The sequence below is a fragment of the Hyperolius riggenbachi genome, chromosome 2 (assembly GCF_040937935.1).
Source record: "Hyperolius riggenbachi isolate aHypRig1 chromosome 2, aHypRig1.pri, whole genome shotgun sequence".
In the NCBI taxonomy this organism is placed as follows: domain Eukaryota; kingdom Metazoa; phylum Chordata; class Amphibia; order Anura; family Hyperoliidae; genus Hyperolius; species Hyperolius riggenbachi.
In genome coordinates this window covers 322,980,642-323,000,132 of record NC_090647.1, presented here as the reverse complement: position 1 = coordinate 323,000,132, position 19,491 = coordinate 322,980,642, and the positions used below count along the sequence as shown (strand labels likewise).

The 19,491-nt window shown below is 46.4% G+C and overlaps 2 protein-coding genes across 2 annotated transcripts in view; one reads left to right on the top strand and one right to left on the bottom strand.

Moving 5' to 3' along the window:
• NUDC (nuclear distribution C, dynein complex regulator) overlaps positions 1-10,076 on the bottom strand; it is a 31,993-nt gene extending 21,917 nt beyond the window's left edge. Inside the window, exons 1-3 of the mRNA XM_068269237.1 lie at positions 9,633-10,076; positions 2,684-2,761; positions 2,430-2,606 (exon numbers count right to left, since the gene is read on the bottom strand). Coding sequence (XP_068125338.1) covers positions 2,430-2,606; positions 2,684-2,761; positions 9,633-9,713 — 336 coding nt within the window. The 5' untranslated portion in view covers positions 9,714-10,076. The remainder of the gene's footprint in view (positions 1-2,429; positions 2,607-2,683; positions 2,762-9,632) is intronic.
• The window catches only part of GPATCH3 (G-patch domain containing 3), a 32,357-nt gene continuing 22,757 nt past the window's right edge, over positions 9,892-19,491 (top strand). The window contains exon 1 of the mRNA XM_068269236.1: positions 9,892-10,498. Within this exon, the coding sequence (XP_068125337.1) occupies positions 10,186-10,498 (313 nt within the window). The 5' untranslated portion in view covers positions 9,892-10,185. The remainder of the gene's footprint in view (positions 10,499-19,491) is intronic.

Below are 19,491 nucleotides of genomic sequence, written 5' to 3'. Positions count from 1 at the left end.
AGCTATGTGGAGGCTGTGTGCAGGTGTGAGTACTGGGTGCAATTTTAGGCATGGGTGCAGATACTTGCAGATAATTATACCTTTATAGCAGTATCAAGCAGACTGTCTCCTTCCAGCCAACTCTTTTGGCGCCACCACCCTCAAATCAGCAGTGATAGGTGCCCACTGTTAGTGGGTTAGAGTGGGCACAGTGGAGCCCACAGTGGAGGCACAGACTCACCTTTCATTACTGGGACCTCTGTCCCTCCTGATCAGCACCCAATCTTATTTTCAGGCAAAGAAGAAGTGGTCACCAATATACAGTGGTTGCTAAGCATTAGTAAATGCAAAACTGCAGTAAGTGCCAAGGTGCAGCGGGTGCCCAAATACAGTGGGTGGTAAGATGCAAAGGTTCACTTTGTGCTAAGTTGCAGTGGGTGATGAGATGCCAAAGTACAGTCTGTGTCAAGCTGCTGTGGGTACCAAGGTCCAGTTTGTATTGGGTGTTTATTTGCAGTGGATGCTATGCAGTATTGGGTGCTGAATGAGTAGCAGATGGTGATAAACAATAGTGGGTGCCATGTGAGTGTTAATTGGTACAGGGAGACATGTGAGTGTTGGACATGAGTGATTAGGAAGTGTCATGTGTGGTCTGGATGTTTGCCATGGTAGAGTACTCTCCCATATGGGTTCAGACCAAGGATGGGTACTGGGTGCTATTTGGGTCCTGGCCATGGACGGGTACTCGGTGCATATAATGGCTTTGGAACTTGGTGACGTGCGAGTACTGTGCCATGTGGGTGTTGATTATGGGGGTATGTGGGTCTTAGATACAAATACTGAGTGCCAAGTGGGTACTGGGAGTGAGTACATGGTGACATATGGGTGATGGATGCTGGATAGTAGGGTATTTGTTGTCATGTGGGTGCTAAAGGCAGATGCTGGGTGCCATGTGGGTTCTGGGTGCTGATACAGGGTGTCATGTGGATTCTGGCTGTATGGGTGTGTATCAACTATCATGAAGGTGTTGATTGCAGGTACTCAGTCCCTTGTGAGTTCTGGGTGCAAGTACTGGATGTGATATGTGAGTGTTTAGTGTTTGTACGGGGCACTAAGTGGAGGCTTAGTGCAACTGGAACTACTGCAGATGAAGCATGTGGGTGTTGGGTGCAGGTACTGGGTATCACATAGGTGCGAATACTTGGTGCCATGCCTGCACTGAGTGCTAGCTATGGGTGGGCATTGTGTGTTATGTGGGTTCTGTGTGCAGGTACTTTGGGTGTTAGTACTAGTTATGTGAGTGCAGATAGTGGGTGCCATGTGAAGGCAGTGTGCAGGTGTGAGTAGTGAGTGCCATGTTGGGACTGGGTGCAAGTACTGTGCCATGTGGTGTGGGTGTGAGTACTGGGTGCCAGCTATAGGGTGAAGGGGTGCAGGTACTGGGTGTCATGTGGCTGTTTGATGCAAGTACTAAGTGTCATACAGAGGCCGGATGGGAGTATTGGGTGCAGGGTGCAAGTAGGTCACTGTGGATGCTAGGTGATGGGAGATATCCCTGTGGGTACTGGGGAGGGAGAGGTCAGTATGGGTCATAGGTGGAGGGAGAAGTCACTGTGGGTGCCAGGTGGATGGAGAGGTCACTGTGGGTGCTAGGGGAGGGAGTGGTCACTGTGGGTACTAGGTGGAGGGAGAGGTCACTATGGGTGCTGGGGGAGGTAGAGGTCAGTATGGGTCCTAGGTGGAGGGAGAGGTCAGTATGGCACACTAGGATTCCTGTTTGGGCCTCTTCCCTTCAAAGTGTCCCAGGTGGGGGTGGAGCTTCCAGCGGGTGGGCGGGGCTTATCACGGTCAGGGTGGGGCTTATTTTGCACGCTGAGGGGGGCCTTTTTTGAAGATTTTAAAAGGGGGGTGCCTGGGCACCCAGAGCACCCCCCTCTGCACGTGCCTGATTATATACACCTATATACACACTTTGGACAAGATCTGGCTTTCTTAAAACTCCCATATACGGTACATGTAAACAATCCCATACTGTGATCTATACGGGTCCTCTTAGCACAGTTCTGTTGATCCGACTTTGCCAGCAAGCTCTTACTGAATCTACTACTGAAAGGAGAGATGAATGCTAGTACACACACTTTTGCCAAGCCTCTGTGGGACCCAAAGCATTTGCTTTTATTTCTATTATATAAATAGCAGGGCTGTGGAGTCGGAGTTGGAGTCGAGAAGTAAGAGCAATTTTGGGTAACCGGAGTTGGAGAGTTTATAAACTGAGGAGTCAGATGATTTTTGTTCAAAATCCAAAGCCCTGGTAAGTATTAGACTAAGGAGTCAGAGCCATTTTGGGTACCCGGAGTTAGAGTCAGAGGTTTCATAAACTGAGGAGTCTGAAGATTTCTGTACAGACTCCACAGCCCTGATAAATAGGCAGCTATTCTACAGTTTGGTACCTTATCAATCTGCTTTTGAAGTTTATCTGCTTCTTCATCTGTTAGCTCTGTAATTCTTGGTTCCCCGGGCTCCATAGGTTTATGTTTGGCAGCATTTCGCTCCCGCTGCTCGGCTTCTTTCTGCTCTTTGGCTGCTCGAGCTAATTTATTGTGGTGACTGAAAGCATCATTAACTAGCTAGAATAAAGAAGTTGATAAGTTATTTTTACTCTCTTACAAAAAGCCTAAATACTAACTGTGTAAATGTATCTTACCGTCTCAGCTGCTCCACTCTCTCCTCCAACAAAAAAGTCAGTTTTCCTCCTAAGGAAACTGAAGAATGTGTTTATAAGCTGCCAAAAAAGGGGAGAGAAACAGAGAATACCATGAGTGTTAACGTATACTGACACCATCTTATCACTGTGTAGTATATACAGTAGATGCTATGTATTTACTATCAAAGTAGAACACAAGCTGAAACTGTAAGTGATGGAGCATAAAGTGAAGTGAGCACCTGGAATTACATTTTTTTCTTCAATAGCAATTATGTGAAGTTTGCGATGCTCCAGTTTAAATACTCACCTCAGGCAGGGGAAGCCTCTGGGTCCTCGTCTGCCAGGCCATTGCTTCACTGTGGCCACCTGTGCTGTAGCACAGACCCACTTGGGCATTGGCTGAGAAAACAGAGCCTGATTGGGTCTGTGCTACTTCGCATGTGTGAACTGTTGATAAGCCCTTGTCAACGGTTTTCGTGCATAGAAAGCGCTGAAACGGGCTGGCGAAGGAGGACGAGGTAGCCTCTGGAGGTTCCAGCGGCTTCCTTCTCCCAAAGTATTTGGGCACATTTTTAACTAAAGGTTTACCTTAAATCAGGGGTGCCCACACTTTTTCAACTCGCGAGCTACTTTGAAAATTACCAAGCCCCAGAGATCTACAAACATTTAACATGCTGAACTTTGCATATCGCTCCCCCCCAATCATGATTGGGCAAAAGCAGACCAGCTGATTTCTTGTCTGTAAAGTAATTCTGTGAGGTATTTCAGATGTGAGGATGGACCAGGAGATGCAGGAGTTTAATTGTATGCAGAGGAGAGCTCATCAAAGAAGAAGGATGTCAGTCATAGCTACTTGTTTGTGAAATGCATCTTTTGATCATTTCCTCTGCTTTACCCACCTAATTGCCTAATGGTTTAGACCAGGTCTAAAACATTTGGTAATAGTGAATTCCCCTTTGATGCAACTAGGGTTGCATCGGTATGAAAATACCCCCATATGATGGTATTACAGTATTAAAGGGAACCTTAACTGTGGGCCCCCCCAAAAAAAAAGAAATTCACTTACCTGGGGCTTTCCCAAGCCTCCTGCAGCCGTCCTGTGCCCGCGCCGGTCCTTCGGTGACCTCCGGTCTCCCTCCGCGGCTAAGTTTCGTTTTTGGCCGACTACCAGTCGTCCTCCTGCAAAGTGTCCTCTTCTTCCGCATTTCCCGTCGTAAAGCGCGTCCGCATGACGCAAGATGCGTCATGCGGACGCGCTTTACGACGGGAAATGTGGAAGAAGAGGACACTTTGCAGGAGGACGACTGGCAGTCGGCCGAAAACGAAACTTAGCCGCGGAGGGAGACCGGAGGGCACCGAAGGACCGGCGCGGGCACAGGACGGCTGCAGGAGGCTTGGGAAAGCCCCAGGTAAGTGAATTTTTTTCTTTGGGCCCACAGTTAAGGTTCCCTTTAAATGATTATTTGGACCCGCCCCCCCCCCCCCCCTTACATTAAATAATGTGCCCCCCACTCCAGTAGTAGGTGGCCGCAGTATAGGTAGCCAGGGATAGGTGTAGCCAGTAGCAGGTGGCCGCAGCATAGGTAGCCAGGGATAGGCGTAGCCAGTAGCAGGTGGCTGCAGCATAGGTAGCCAGGGATAGGTGTAGCCAGTAGTAGGTGGCCGCAGTATAGAGAGCCAGGAATAGCTGTAGCCAGAAATAGGTGGCCGCAGCATAAGTAGCCAGGGATAGGTGCAGCCAGGATTGGTGCACGCAGTATAGAGAGTCAGGGATAGGTGTAGCCAGGTTTGGTGTCCACAGTAGAGAAAGCCAGGGATAGGTGTAGCCAGGATTGGTGCCCGCAGCATACAGTGGCTTGCAAAAGTATTCGACCCCCTTGAAGTTTCACATTTTGTCACATTACTGCAACAAACATGAATCAATTTGATTGAAATTCCACATGAAAGACCAATACTAAGTGGTGTACACGTGAGAAGTGGAACAAAAATCATACATGATTCCAAACATTTTTTACAAATAAATAACTGCAAAGTGGGGTGTGCGTAATTATTCAGCCCCCTTTGTTCTCAGTGCAGTCAATACTTTGCAGAACCACCTTTTACTGCAATTACAGCTGCCAGTCTTTTAGGGTATGTCTCTACCAGCTTTGCACATCTAGAGACTGAAATCCTTGCCCATTCTTCATTGCAAAACAGCTCCAGCTCAGTCAGATAAGATGGACAGCGTTTGTGAACAGCAGTTTTCAGATCTTGCCACAGATCCTCAACTGGATTTAGATCTGGACTTGGACTTTGGGCCATTTAAACACATGAATATGTTTTGTTTTAAACCATTCCATTGTTGCCCTGGCTTTATGTTTAGGGTCGTTGTCCTGCTGGAAGGTGAACCTCCGCCCCAGTCTCAAGTCTTTTGCAGACTCCAAGAGGTTTTCTCCCAAGGTTGCCCTGTATTTGGCTCCACCCATCTTCCCATTAACTCTGACCAGCTTCCCTGTCCCTGCTGAAGTGAAGCACCCCCAGAGCATGATGCTGCCACCACATTTGACAGTGGGGATGGTGTGTTCAAAGTGATGTGCAGTGTTAGTTTTCCGCCACACATAGCGTTTTGCATTTTGGCCAAAAAGTTCCATTTTGGTCTCATCTGACCAGAGCACCTTCTTCCACACGTTTGCTGTGTCCCCCGCATGGCTTGTGGCAAACTGCAAATGGGACTTCTTATGCTTTTCTGTTAACAATGGCTTTCTTCTTGCCACTTTTCCATAAAGGCCAACTTTGTGCAGTGCACGACTAATAGTTGACCTATGGACAGATTCCCCCACCTGAGCTGTAGATCTCTGCAGCTCGTCCAGAGTCACCATGGGCCTCTTTGACTGCATTTCTGATCAGCGCTCTCCTTGTTCGGCCTGTGAGTTTAGGTGGATGGCCTTGTCTTGGTAGGTTTACAATTGTGCCATACTCCTTTCATTTCTGAAGGATCGCTTGAACAGTGCTCCGTGGGATGTTCAAGGCTCTGGAAATCTTTTTGTAGCCTAAAGGTGGGTACACACGTCAGATAAAAGTCTTTGGAAAATGAAAGATCACAGACCAATTTTACCCCCTTCCATGTAGTATGAGGGCATACTCTACACAGTCTATTCTATGGAGCTGAACTCCCCATCAGATAAAAATCTTTGCAAGATGCGGCACACAAAGATGTTGTACACATGCAACAGATCCGTTCCTGCAAAAGATCAGTTCCTGCAAAATGCATTCATAGTCTATATCTGCAGATCTCGTACACACCTTGTTTAAACGGACAATTATCTGCAGATCAGATCCACCAGGATGGTTCTTCAGATCGGCAGATAATTGTCTGATCTGCAGATGAATGTCCGTTAAACAAGGTGTGTATGAGATCTGCAGATATCATAGACTATCAATGCCTTTTGCAGGAACGGATCTTTTGCAGGAACGGATCTGTTGCATGTGTACAGCATCTTTGTGTGCAGCATCTTGCAAAGATTTTTATCTGATGGGAAGTTCAGCTCAATAGAATAGACTGTGTGGGTATGGCTCTCACATACTACATGGAAGAGTGTAAAATTGGTCTGTGATCTTTCATTTACCAAAGACTTTTATCTGACGTGTGTACCCACCTTAAGCCTGCTTAAAATTTCTCAATAACTTTATCCCTGACCTCTCTGGTGTGTTCTTTGGTGTTGTTGCTCCCAATATTCTGTTAGACAACCTCTGAGGCAGTCACAGAGCAGCTGTATTTGTACTGACATTAGATTACACACAGGTGCACTCTAGTCATTAGTACTCATCAGGCAATGTCTATGGGCAACTGACTGCACTGAGACCAAAGGGGGCTGAATAATTACGCACACCCCACTTTGCAGTTATTTATTTGTAAAAAAAAAAATGTTTGGAATCATGTATGATTTTCATTTCACTTCTCACATGTACACCACTTTGTATTGGTCTTTCACGTGGAATTCCAATAAAATTGATTCATGTTTGTTGCAGCAATGTGACAAAATGTGGAAAACTTCAAGGGGGTCGAATACTTTTGCAAGCCACTGCAGGTAGCCAAGGATAGGTGTAGCCAGGATTGGTGCCCGCAGTACAGAGAGCCAGGGATAGGTGTAGCCAGGATTGGTGCCCACAGTATGGAGAGCCAGGGATAGGTGTAGCCAGGATTGGTGCCCACAGTATGGAGAGCCAGGGATAGGTGTAGCCAGGATTGGTGCCCACAGTATGGAGAGCCAGGGATAGGTGTAGCCAGGATTGGTGCCCACAGTATGGAGAGCCAGGGATAGGTGTAGCCAGGATTGGTGCCTGCAGTATAGAGAGCCAGGGATAGGTGCCTGCAGTAGGGAGAGCCAGGAATAGGTGTAGCGAGGACTGGTGCCCGCAGTATAGAGCCAGGGATAGATGTAGCCAGGATAGGTGCCTGCAGTAGGGAGAGCAAGGGATGGGTGTAGCCAGGATTGGTGCCCGCAGTATAGAGAGCCAGGGATAGGTGCCTGCAGTAGGGAGAGCAAGGGATAGGTGTAGCCAGGATTGGTGCTCGCAGTATAGAAAGTCAGGGATAGGTGTAGCCAGGATTGGTGCCTGCAGTATAGAAAGCCAGGGAGGAGGCAGCAGCAGGGGGTACAAAACAAATACTCACTTGCCGGCAGCCGGGTCGTCCTGCACACTGTACTAGCTTCATTCTACTTCCTGTTCTTGCATCATCTCCTTGTAATAGCGACCTGAGGGCGCTGTTTCAGGGAAGTAGGACAAGAACAGGAAGTAGAATGAAGCTAGTACAGCCTGCAGGACGACCCGGCTGCCAGCGAGTATTTGCTTATCCTCGCTGCTGTTCGTTCACCCGCCGCTACATCGCATCCCCGCCGCTATATCGCTCCGCCCCGGGTAGCCCCGCCCCAAAAAAAGGTAAACCGAGATTGTGCATAGTATGATTACCATGCACAATCAAACCGCGGTATATCGTTATACCGTTATACCGCGGCAACCCTAGATGCAACTGACCAAACCATCAGTAGACTAAAAACCATCAGTAGACTAGGAAGTAAGTAGGAGGCGCCTCCTACTTACTCCTAAGTTAAGTTGATACCCTTATGCACTAGGGGAGATTCGATGTAGTCGTCTCGACTTTCCAATCACCTTTTTGGAGCAGCGACCTTCCAGGAACCAGAGGCCGAGTGGGGATGGTCTATCCCCCCCCCCCCCCCCCTGCGAACACGAGTGGTTGCATTCTTTTGCAACCCAATTTTGTGAGTATAAACGCTATCGTTTATCGTTATACATCAATCTACTAACGATACTGCACCAGATTGGGCTCCCGAATCTCTGTGTTTTTTTTCCTCTACATCAGTAGACTAGTCTAAACTGCTTAGTAAATTGAGGCCTATGTTTAAAGGGCACCTGAGCGGACACCATTTCTATGACAGTGTGTGTAGCAGGGATGCTCTCAAATTCAAATGAAATTCGAATAGGGTTATTAGAATTTCATCCTGCTAATTACTGCAGCTGTGCTGGTGGCTGAGGGGGTGGTTAATCGCCTCCCATGCTGCGTTCCATTCCGGCGTCACATGACTATACACTTCCCCCTTCAACCCGGAAGGAGGAAGTGTATATAATCATGTGACCGCCGGATTGGAACGCAGAGTGGGAGGCGTCGAGGGACGGATCAAGAAGACACCTGATGGGTAAGATTAACCCCCCTCGGCCACCCGCACAGCTGCAGTAATTAGCAGGATGAACTTCGAATAACCCTATTTGAATTTTATCCGAATTCGAGAGCATCCCTGGTGTGTAGTATGAGATGCTTCTACTTACCCATTCTTTGTTTGGCTCTAGTCTACTTTAGGGGACCCTAAAGAGAAATTTAGTCAACGTGATTGGGTGCACAGCACCCTTTCAAACTGCTAGGTTTCCAGTAGGTTGTAGTAAACTACGCCCACACTAGGAAGACAATCACAACGCTTTGTGCTGTAGAGGGTGCTGTGATTGGAGAGCTGTTCCCTATGAGGTTTCCTGCTGGGTCCCAGAAAGAAGACTTGCACCCTTCATTTTGGATGGGCTTCTCTCCATTGCTCTGCCCTGCTTCCTGTTTGTGGCTCCAACTGAAGCCAGCTGCACAAAGGACAAAGCAGTGCATGCTCTGTCCACTCGCGCTTACCATAATTCTGCGCTACTGCCTGGGTGTGCACAGCAGCCGAAGCCAGGAGTGTTATGGGCATGCATACTTGACAAGAGGCACTCATACACAAGCACCATTTCTCAAGCACAAAATTACAAGGAGCACAGGTGGATATAACATGCACTGCTTCTTTGTCAAACTGGGGGCAGAATAGCACAACAGAAGAGAGCTCATTCAAAATAGTGATTGCTAGTTGGGGTGTTGGACAAAATGCTGTTGGGTGAGAGAGAGAGAGGTGGTAAAGGACAGTGGGCCTTAGGGAAGTGTGTGTGATTAGAGGGGTATGGGAGGTTGATCACAGTGGGTCTTGAGTCCTGGAAAGTACAAATAAATCCAGCCCAGTGTAAGGTAAACTAGCTTTCCAAATCCAATTAGTTTTGTGAAAAATTCTGGTGCAGTCCATGCTATTTCCAGTTCCTAGAAAGGAAAAATGCAGGTAAAGTCGAATTTTAAGTTGCTCTGTGTACCTGAAATTGTTTGGTCATGGTTTCTGGAATAGTGGCATCGTCAGCCTTTTTAATAACCAGGCAGACGTTCAATTTGTTCAACTCCTGAAAAGACACTTTAGCCCAATCCTTTTATTGACTAACATTTGTAGTTTGAGCCCCTTCACCATCCATTGGGTTGGTTTTCATTGTAAAGCTCCCCATCCAAGTGTAGTGGACAGCTAGGGCTGTATCAACTAACATTTTGCTCATCATTCTACAGTACGGTATGTTCTATACAGACATGAGGTCCTGTTGCGTAGACTGAGCTCACCTCCTGCACTCCCCCGTCATGCTGTTGAGCCATGGCCAGCAACATGGCATCAAAGCGCTCATCATCACCTGCAGCCGCCATCCTGACCTGCTCACTTCAGAAGAACACGCTGTACAGATTCCGGGGACCAACACAGCTCCGCCCTTTCCTTCTCCTCAACCTATCGGCAACCTCTCCACCGCTCTCAGTTGTCTGTGCTCTGGTTGCAGTAGCTGCGTAACTGTCGCCGTGGACGTTCTGGAACATGAACAGGAAACGGTTTAATGTCTCTATGGTTCTGTGATGGCAATGATTGGCTATTCCCCTTTACCTTGCTCCAAAGACTTCCGCCGCGAATCAAAAAAAATAAAAAAATAAAATCGGGTACGCGGTAGCGCGTCCCTGCGGTGTTTCTTGTTGTGATGTGACTATTCCTAAGTGTACTAGCTGAGCTGCCAAAGCAACTTCTCATTTACTCCCATACATCTTGTGTTCACATCGCTTTCAGGGAGGTTAGGTAAAATGGAGGGTGATCATGTGACCATCATGTGACTTATTCCAGTCCTTCCGAAAAATGGAGGCCTCCTGCTCTCCGGTGGTATTTTTCGTCAGTAATATTCCCCGGAGGTTTAGGTCTGCCCAGCTTCGACATTATTTCAGCCAGTTCACAGAAAACGAAGGCTTCGTTTGTTTCCATTACCGCCATCGGCCAGAGCGAAGGGGCCTAGATGGCAAGCCCGTCTCTTTTTGCTGCCCAGTGACTGTGAAGCTGGAGAGGGCGCAGAGCTTCCTCCAGATGTATCATGGCAAACCCTGGCTGGACTCGCATGGCAACCAGCTGACCGGAAAGTGCCTCATTCATAAAGTACGACTTGCTCCAGCGGAAGGTGAGTTTGCCTGTGTCACATATAGCACAGCCACATAAATCAGGATAAAGTGTGCCACCAGTGGCTTTCTGATATGATCCATCTGTGTATAGTAACCTCTAAGCATACTTTTTGGTTGCTTGTGCGTCAATGTTAAAGTGAGTGTAAAGGAAAAAGAAAAAGTCAGATGCTTACTTATGGACAGGGAAGCATACATTTGAAAACGTTGTAGTGAAAAAATTTGCTACCCATCATATTTTGCAACTTGCCATAGAGGACAGTGTATGACTGTGTAGGCGTGGCTCCTCTCTGTTAACACGCCTGTAATTTTTTGCAACCACTGATCCCATTGGGCTAGAAGGGGGATTGTTTCCTCCAGGGGGGTTATTAGTTGAGCTAGAAGGGGGATTGTTCCCTCCAGGGGGGGTTATTAGTTGAGCAAGAGGGGGGATTGTTCCCTGGGGGGGGGGGTTATTAGTTGAGCAAGAGGGGGGATTGTTCCCTCCAGGGGGGGGGGGGGGGGGTTATTAGTTGAGCAAGAGGGGAGGGTTCTGTGTGAGAATAGGGTTTGGTTGGGTTGCATTTTCTGATACAGATAGGTTAAAGTCAATGGCTAGGTTGCACTTTCTGATAGCTATACCTATAAATAAGTGCAACCGGTTGCAAAATCTGATAAAGTTGCAAAAAATGTCACCACAACGGCACCGGTAGACTTGGGCACAGGATACAGCCGGTATATGGCTGATCCTGCTTCTGCACAAGTCCAGGCAGTGTTAATTACTATTCCCCCTCCAGGCCACCATGGATAGTGGGGGAATGATGTAATTCGGCTTCCAGCGTTTGCTGGAGGCCGAATTATTGTGTTTTTTAAGCAACTTCGGCTCCGTCTTCTGACAGTGCCGAGGTTACTCACCGAGCGCTGTGTGATGTGATTCCTATAAAAGTCTATGGTGACGCCGGCTGCGCCCAAATCTAGCAGCGCTGAAAAGCACTGCTCTGACGGGGAAGGCTCTGGATCCTATAGAGCCTTCCCTGTCTTCTCTTGCCCCCCTTGTTCCAACGTTGTCATCCACATTGTGTGCACTTGACCAATAGGTCGAATACACATCTGTGATCCCTTGGGTGGCTTCGTAAGTGCATGCGCAGTACCGTGCTGTTCGTCTTCGGAAGCACTTGAGTACTAGTGCTTCTGAAGCCGCCGAAGACAGCAAATTAAATGGGGGTAATGGCGCTGGTGCGAGGGGTACAAGAGCCTTCCTTGTCCATAGGTAAGTATCTTAACTTTTTTTTGCCTTTACACTCACTTTAAAAAGTAGGCCTAGCTAATCCAGTACTATACCGCACACTATATACTTACCATAAACTTTATTAATTTTGAAAAACAGTAATTAAAGTGAGTCTGTTAGATACTCACCTATGTAGAGAGAAGGCTTTGAATACAATAGAGTCTACCTAGTCCTCTCTGCGTCACTTTGTTTCACTGCTCCGCTGTCCCTCGTTGAATTTACATTCCCTTCGAGACTCTTCAGCAGGCTTAAGGTGCGTACACACATGCGACTATAGTCGTTTGTAACGATCGTTCCCCGATCTTTACCAACGACGATCGTTACAAAAAACGAACCACCGACTATTAAGGTTAGGCGCAATAGTTGCTTTACCTGATGTAACGTTTGTTCTAACGATCAGATCGTTACACACATTTAAAACTAACTTTACTCAGGTCGTTCTTTCATCAATTAAAAGCTCGTTCGTCGTTCTCAACGAACGATCGTTGTCGCATGTGTGTACGTAGCATTAGGATGCACTCAGGAGCTAGTATGGTTGAGGTGTGTCAGCGTGAAAGTCCATAGAGAACAGTTCTCCCATCACAACAGTGAAAAGACTATTGAACTCTCACAACTGCTTGCTGCTGCCTGGCAATTGCTTGGTAACTGCTCACTGAGTGCACAGTTCAGCCACCTGTGTAAATGGGCCCTCAAACCTAGCAGTTTGAGAGATTGCCGCCCACCCATTCACATTAGAGGAATTTCCATTGGTACTTTATCGCTGGCTTACCTCAACCATACTAGCACTCGCATCCCAGAGTGTTTCCAAAGGCTGGCACATCTGTAATACGCATGTGCAAGCCCAGACTTGCGTGTGTGCAGTATGGATCCAATCCTCTTGGGAAGTACTCGGGTGTGTGAGTACATCTGAAGCCTGAATTAAGAGTTCCTAAGAGGTAGTCGACCTGCTGGTTGAATAACTCCCAATGGCGTCAATGATGAAACAATGTGATAGAGGGAGTGTGTGTTTGGGAGGGGGTCTCCCCACAGACTCTAGGTATGTCTGTCATCTGGATTTAAATAGTTCAATGTCGGTGCATGCACAGTGACACTGGTTAGCCTGTCACTAGGATGGACTTCTGCTAATGACTGCCATCTTTCTTGCTGGCAAAGACTTGTGGGGATTCAAAGCACGATCTTTGATACTGGCAAATAGCGTGGGTCAGAGAACCCATCACATGACCAGCCAGAGACACATTTAAAGGGAACCTGAACTGAGTAAAATTTAAAATAAATACTTGAGGTAACTTCAAATGAACATTACATAGTTACCTTGCCATTAGTTCCTCTCAGAAGCTCACCATTTTCTTCTGACAATGATCTCTTCCAGTTCTGACAACATTTTGTCAGAACTGAAATATATCAGTTGCTATCAGTGATAGCTGAGAGGACAACTGATGTGCCAGGTAACGTCCATGTTTCCCTATGGCTCAAGTTTGCGATGTTACAGTTTAACAGTGTGCTGACCAGAAAGCGGTTATGGGGTAATGGCCATTTTCAAAATGGAGGATGGAGAATTCCCTTGATCACAGTGGACAAACAGGATGCAGGAGAGGAGAGATTGAGGAGTAGACTACACTGGAGGTAAGTATGACTAGTGTATGCTTATTTTGACTTTTAATTTACAGTTTAGGTTTTCTTTAAAAGACCCAAACACTGGAGAAAGAACACACACACGAACACACACACGAACACACACGAACACACACACACACACACACACACACGAACACACGAACACACGAACACACACACACACGAACACACACACACACGAACACACACACACACGAACACACACACGAACACACACACACACGAACACACACACACACGAACACACACACACACGAACACACACACACACGAACACACACACACACGAACACACACACACACGAACACACACACACACGAACACACACACACACGAACACACACACACACGAACACACACACACACGAACACACACACACACGAACACACACACACACGAACACACACACACACGAACACACACACACACGAACACACACACACACGAACACACACACACACGAACACACACACACACGAACACACACACACACGAACACACACACACACGAACACACACACACACGAACACACACACACACGAACACACACACACACGAACACACACACACACGAACACACACACACACGAACACACACACACACGAACACACACACACACGAACACACACACACACGAACACACACACACGAACACACACACACGAACACACACACGAACACACACACACGAACACACACACGAACACACACACGAACACACACACGAACACACACACGAACACACACACGAACACACACACGAACACACACACGAACACACACACGAACACACACACGAACACACACACGAACACACACACGAACACACACACGAACACACACACGAACACACACACGAACACACACACACGAACACACACACACGAACACACACACACGAACACACACACACGAACACACACACACACGAACACACACACACGAACACACACACACGAACACACACACACGAACACACACACACGAACACGAACACACACGAACACACACGAACACACACGAACACACACGAACACACACACACACACACACGAACACACACACACACACACACACACACACACACACACACACACGAACACACACACACGAACACACACACACGAACACACACACGAACACACACACGAACACACACACGAACACACACACACACACACGAACACACACACACAAACACACACACACACACACACACACACACACACACGAACACACACACACGAACACACACACACACACACGAACACACACGAACACACACACGAACACACACACACACACACACACACACGAACACACACACACACACACACACGAACACACACACGAACACACACACGAACACACACACGAACACACACGAACACACACACACACACACACGAACACACACACGAACACACACACACACACACGAACACACACACACACACACGAACACACACACACACACACACGAACACACACACACACGAACACACACACACACACGAACACACACACACACACGAACACACACACACACACACACACGAACACACACACACGAACACACACACACACACACACGAACACACACACACACACACACACACGAACACACACACACACACACACGAACACACACACACACACACACGAACACACACACACACACGAACACACACACACACACACACGAACACACACACACACACACGAACACACACACACACACACGAACACACACACACACGAACACACACACACACACACACACACACACACACACACGAACACACACACACACGAACACACACACACACACACGAACACACGAACACACACACGAACACACACACGAACACACACACGAACACACACACACACACACACACCCTTTTTACAGCAACTGGAGGTTTGCTCTGTGTTAAGGCCCATACACACGTCGGATTTTTCCGAAAGACTGGTCGTTTGAACATTCAGTCGTCCGCACGCCAAATCGGGCGTGTGTACAGACTGTCGTTCGGGTGATAAGACTGACCAGTCTTATCACCCGAACGACAGTCTGTACACACGCCTGATTTGGCTTGCGGACAACTGAACGACAGGACGTTCAAACGACCCGTCGTTCGGAAAAATCTGACGTGTGTATGGGCCTTTTATACAGGGCTGTGGAGTCGGAGCAATTTTGGGTGCCTGGAGTCGGAGTCGGGAAAAAAATGCACCGACTTCGACTCCGAATGAATTTGTAACTGTAATTAAAATAGAAAATATGATAAAATGTTCTATTTCTCAGATAATAGTCATTAAAAATAATGTATATATACAGTAATAGCTGTGCTCCAGTCCACAAAAATGAAATAAACCAATCAAAATTAGTTACTTGTGCTGCTTCAATAAAGCAGTCCCCGTATTTTTAAAGTCAGATATACATATCTGATTGTGACTGTACAGTATATATGATGTGTACACAGGAATCTCATACACACACACACACACACACACACACACACACACACACACACACACACACACACACACACACACACACACACACACACACACACACACACACACACACACACACACACACACACACACACACACACACACACACACACACACACACACACACACACCTATTCTGTAAGAATAAAGCCTGATGTGTAGCCGTGTCACTAATAGAGATGGTCAATGAGATGCAAATAATTCTGCATTGATGCTGGTTTATGCAAATGTGCGCACTCTCTTTGCTCACGTTACATACTGTTAATCAACAAAATTGTAATATGCAAATTAGAGGAGTCGGAGTCGGTGGGATCCTAAACTGAGGAGTCTGAGTCGGTGGATTTTTGGACCGACTCCACAGCCCTGCTTTTATACTGCTGCTGACACTGCCATTAGGAAAGTATTGAAGATTTACAAGTATACAATGGGGCTTGAAAGTTAATTTTTTTTTTTTTTTTTTAATCAAATTGGAGTCCTTTTATATGAATTGTGATTTAAAATCATGTCTTATTTTCTAACATGCAATTTCTAACATGTGGGTGGCACGCCATCTATAAAAGTTTGGGTGCCTGACACTGTGGCATAGGCTATGCCCCTTCAATAGTCAGCAGTCCAATATATCAGCACACTAATTTCCAGAAAGCACGCTCTTTATTGAGCCATCTGTTTCCACAAGAAAATAGCTGACAATTGTTTCGGGGGCCACACAGGGTCCCACTTTATCAAGGCGTATTACCCTGCGTGGCCCCCAAAACAATTGTCGGCTATTTTCTTGTGGAAACAGATGGCTCAATAAAGAGCGTGCTTTCTAGAAATCGGTGTGCTAATATATTGGATTGCTTATTTTCTAATATTTCCTAAAAGTAGATAAAAATCTAGTTAAATGAAACAAAATTGTTATATTTAGTCCTGTATTTATTGAAAAGTGGTTGAATAAAATATCTGTATTTGGGAAACGTGTGACAATCCTTGGCAATAATAACTGCAGCTAAATGTGTGCAGTAACATCGACTGGAGAAGTTTTTAGATCATTGTTCCAAAAAAGTCCTCAACTAGAAACATCCAGAACAGACAATCATCCACTGTAGATACCATCATATAGACCTGAGAAGGATTTTTACAGTGGGACAAGGATTGCCTTCCTGGAGATCTGCAGCCACCCTACAAAGTCTGCTTAGTTCACTTTAGGCTTCTTGCACACGGACGTTATAGGCGCACGTTAGTGCAGCCTGTAACGCTCCCCCAACGCACAGCAATGTAACAAAAGTGGGCTGTTCACACTGCCCACGTTGCGTTACATTGTAACGCAGCAAAGTGATGCATGCTGTGCGTTCTCCGCGGCTAAGCCGCGTTAGACTGTTTGCACATGCTCAGTCATGTTGGGGAGGAGGGGAGAGCGGCCGGGCAAATGGCTAATTAATATTCACTGCACTCAGTGATGTGCAGCGTTTACTTCCTGGAGCGGCCGCTCTGTGCGGCGATTGGCCGGGCGGGACCACGTGATGCCGCATGCGTCCAAGAGTATGCATCACGGACGCCAGAGTGAGCTGCACAACGCGGCTCACTCCGACGTCTACACCAGAGAGCACCAGGCGTTGCGTTAGGGGCACATTATGTGCCCTATAACGTCCCCTAAACGCAACGTCCTGGTGAATAACTAGCCTTAAAGCGGACCTGAACGCATAACGTCTTCTCTGCTCTAAAAGCTACACAACAGCATAATAACCTTTAACGTGTACCCGAGGCGATAGGTGACATGAGATAATCAGATGTATATACAGTGCAAAAACATTTTAATAACCAGGCTGTTTTACTTGTTTTATTTTGCTGCCTGAAAGAGTTCATGTTTAGGCATGGAAGTAATACAGTAAACATCACAGAAAAGCAAATTACAGCCATAAAAGTTTACCTGGCAAAATACAACTTCTGAGAGCAGATGGAGATAAAATGGAGATAAAATAAAGGTCAATAGTTTATGTATTTTCATTTAGGTACACTTAGGCCCATATGCAATTCATTTTTTCACCTGAGTTTTCTCCAAGGAGATAATTTTTCATCTTCGATTTAAAATAACTTTCCAGCACTTTTCAACTAAAAAATACCAAAAAGTAGGTGAAAAAGTATTATTAAAACTATTATGAGTATTTTCTTGCTTTCTGGTGGCTTAAAAAGCATTTTATTGACAAATTTAAAATTATCACCTAGGAGAAAACTCAAGTGAAAAAGTGAATTGCATATGGGCCTTAATAGGCTGCCAGTGAGCAGAGACAAGAAAACATTCAATCTACTTTGTAAATGTTTAATTATAAAATAAACCGATTGGACATCTAAACAACTCATTGTTAGGAGTAGGAGGATAAAGGCAATTGTTTATCTCATCAGTTTATTTTCACCTCGGGTACACTTTAAGCAAAAATATATATTTGTTACAGCTGATACAAATCCTGCAGTACATCTGCAGTGTTTCTATTTCTGATTCATGGAAACCAACAACAGCCTGTGCTTTTAACTGAGCTTATCTGCCATCTCTGACATGGCAGTCATGTGACACGGGAGAGATCACATTACAACTTGTGATTAGACACAAGTGAGGGGGAGTTAAACAGGCTAAACTCTTGAAATACGTATGGGGTGCATTTATCTATGTTTTCCTTTGGTCCTGTGCAAGAGTTCAGGTTCACTTTCAAGGATACCCGAGGTGATGTGACATGATGAGATAGACATGTGTATGTACAGTGCCAAGCACACAAATAACTATGCTGTGTTCCTTTTTTGTTCTTTCTCTGCCTGAAAGCGTTAAATAAACGTCAGGTATGTAAGTTGCAGTCCCTGTCTGAGTCAGGACTGTCAGACTGTAGCATAAAGGTCCGTACACACGCCGGACTGGAGGCAACGACGGGTCCGTTGTCACCTCCCGCTGGGTGGGCGTTCCAGCGACAGTCCGGCGTGTGAACAGTCGGTCTGCAGACTGATACGGCTGTTTCTGAGCGATCCGCCCGACGGATCGCTCAGAAACAGCCGTATCAGTCCACCGACAGACTGTACACACGCCGGACTGTCACTGGAACGCCCACCCAGCGGGAGGTGACGACGGACCCGTCGTTGCCTCCAGTCCGGCGTGTGCACGGACCTTAATCCTCACTGATAAGAAATTACAACTATAAAACACTTTTCTAGCAGACAATGGCCTCTGAGAGCTGGAAAGAGAGAAAAAGGGTCAATGATTCATAGATTTTAGCTTTGGCATACTTCAATGAATGTGTCATTGAGCAAAAACAATAAAACAGTAAAACCTTAAAAAGTAGATGTAAAGATAAAACTGTGAAATATCTTAAAAGGTAATTTTTAGGAGGAGGATAGATACAATTGTTTATTTCATTAGTTTATTTTCACCTCGGGTGTCCTTTAAGTTGGAGCTAGGATTTCAGACTTCTTCTGGGTGGTTCTAGGTGGATGCAACTGGGGAAAGGTGGGTCTAAAGCACATCAGGAAATGGTCATTCCTGGCTTTTCAATCGTATCCCTATGGGCCGCTCGCAATTTGCCAGTTTTATTGCACACGTTTGCATTGTGGGA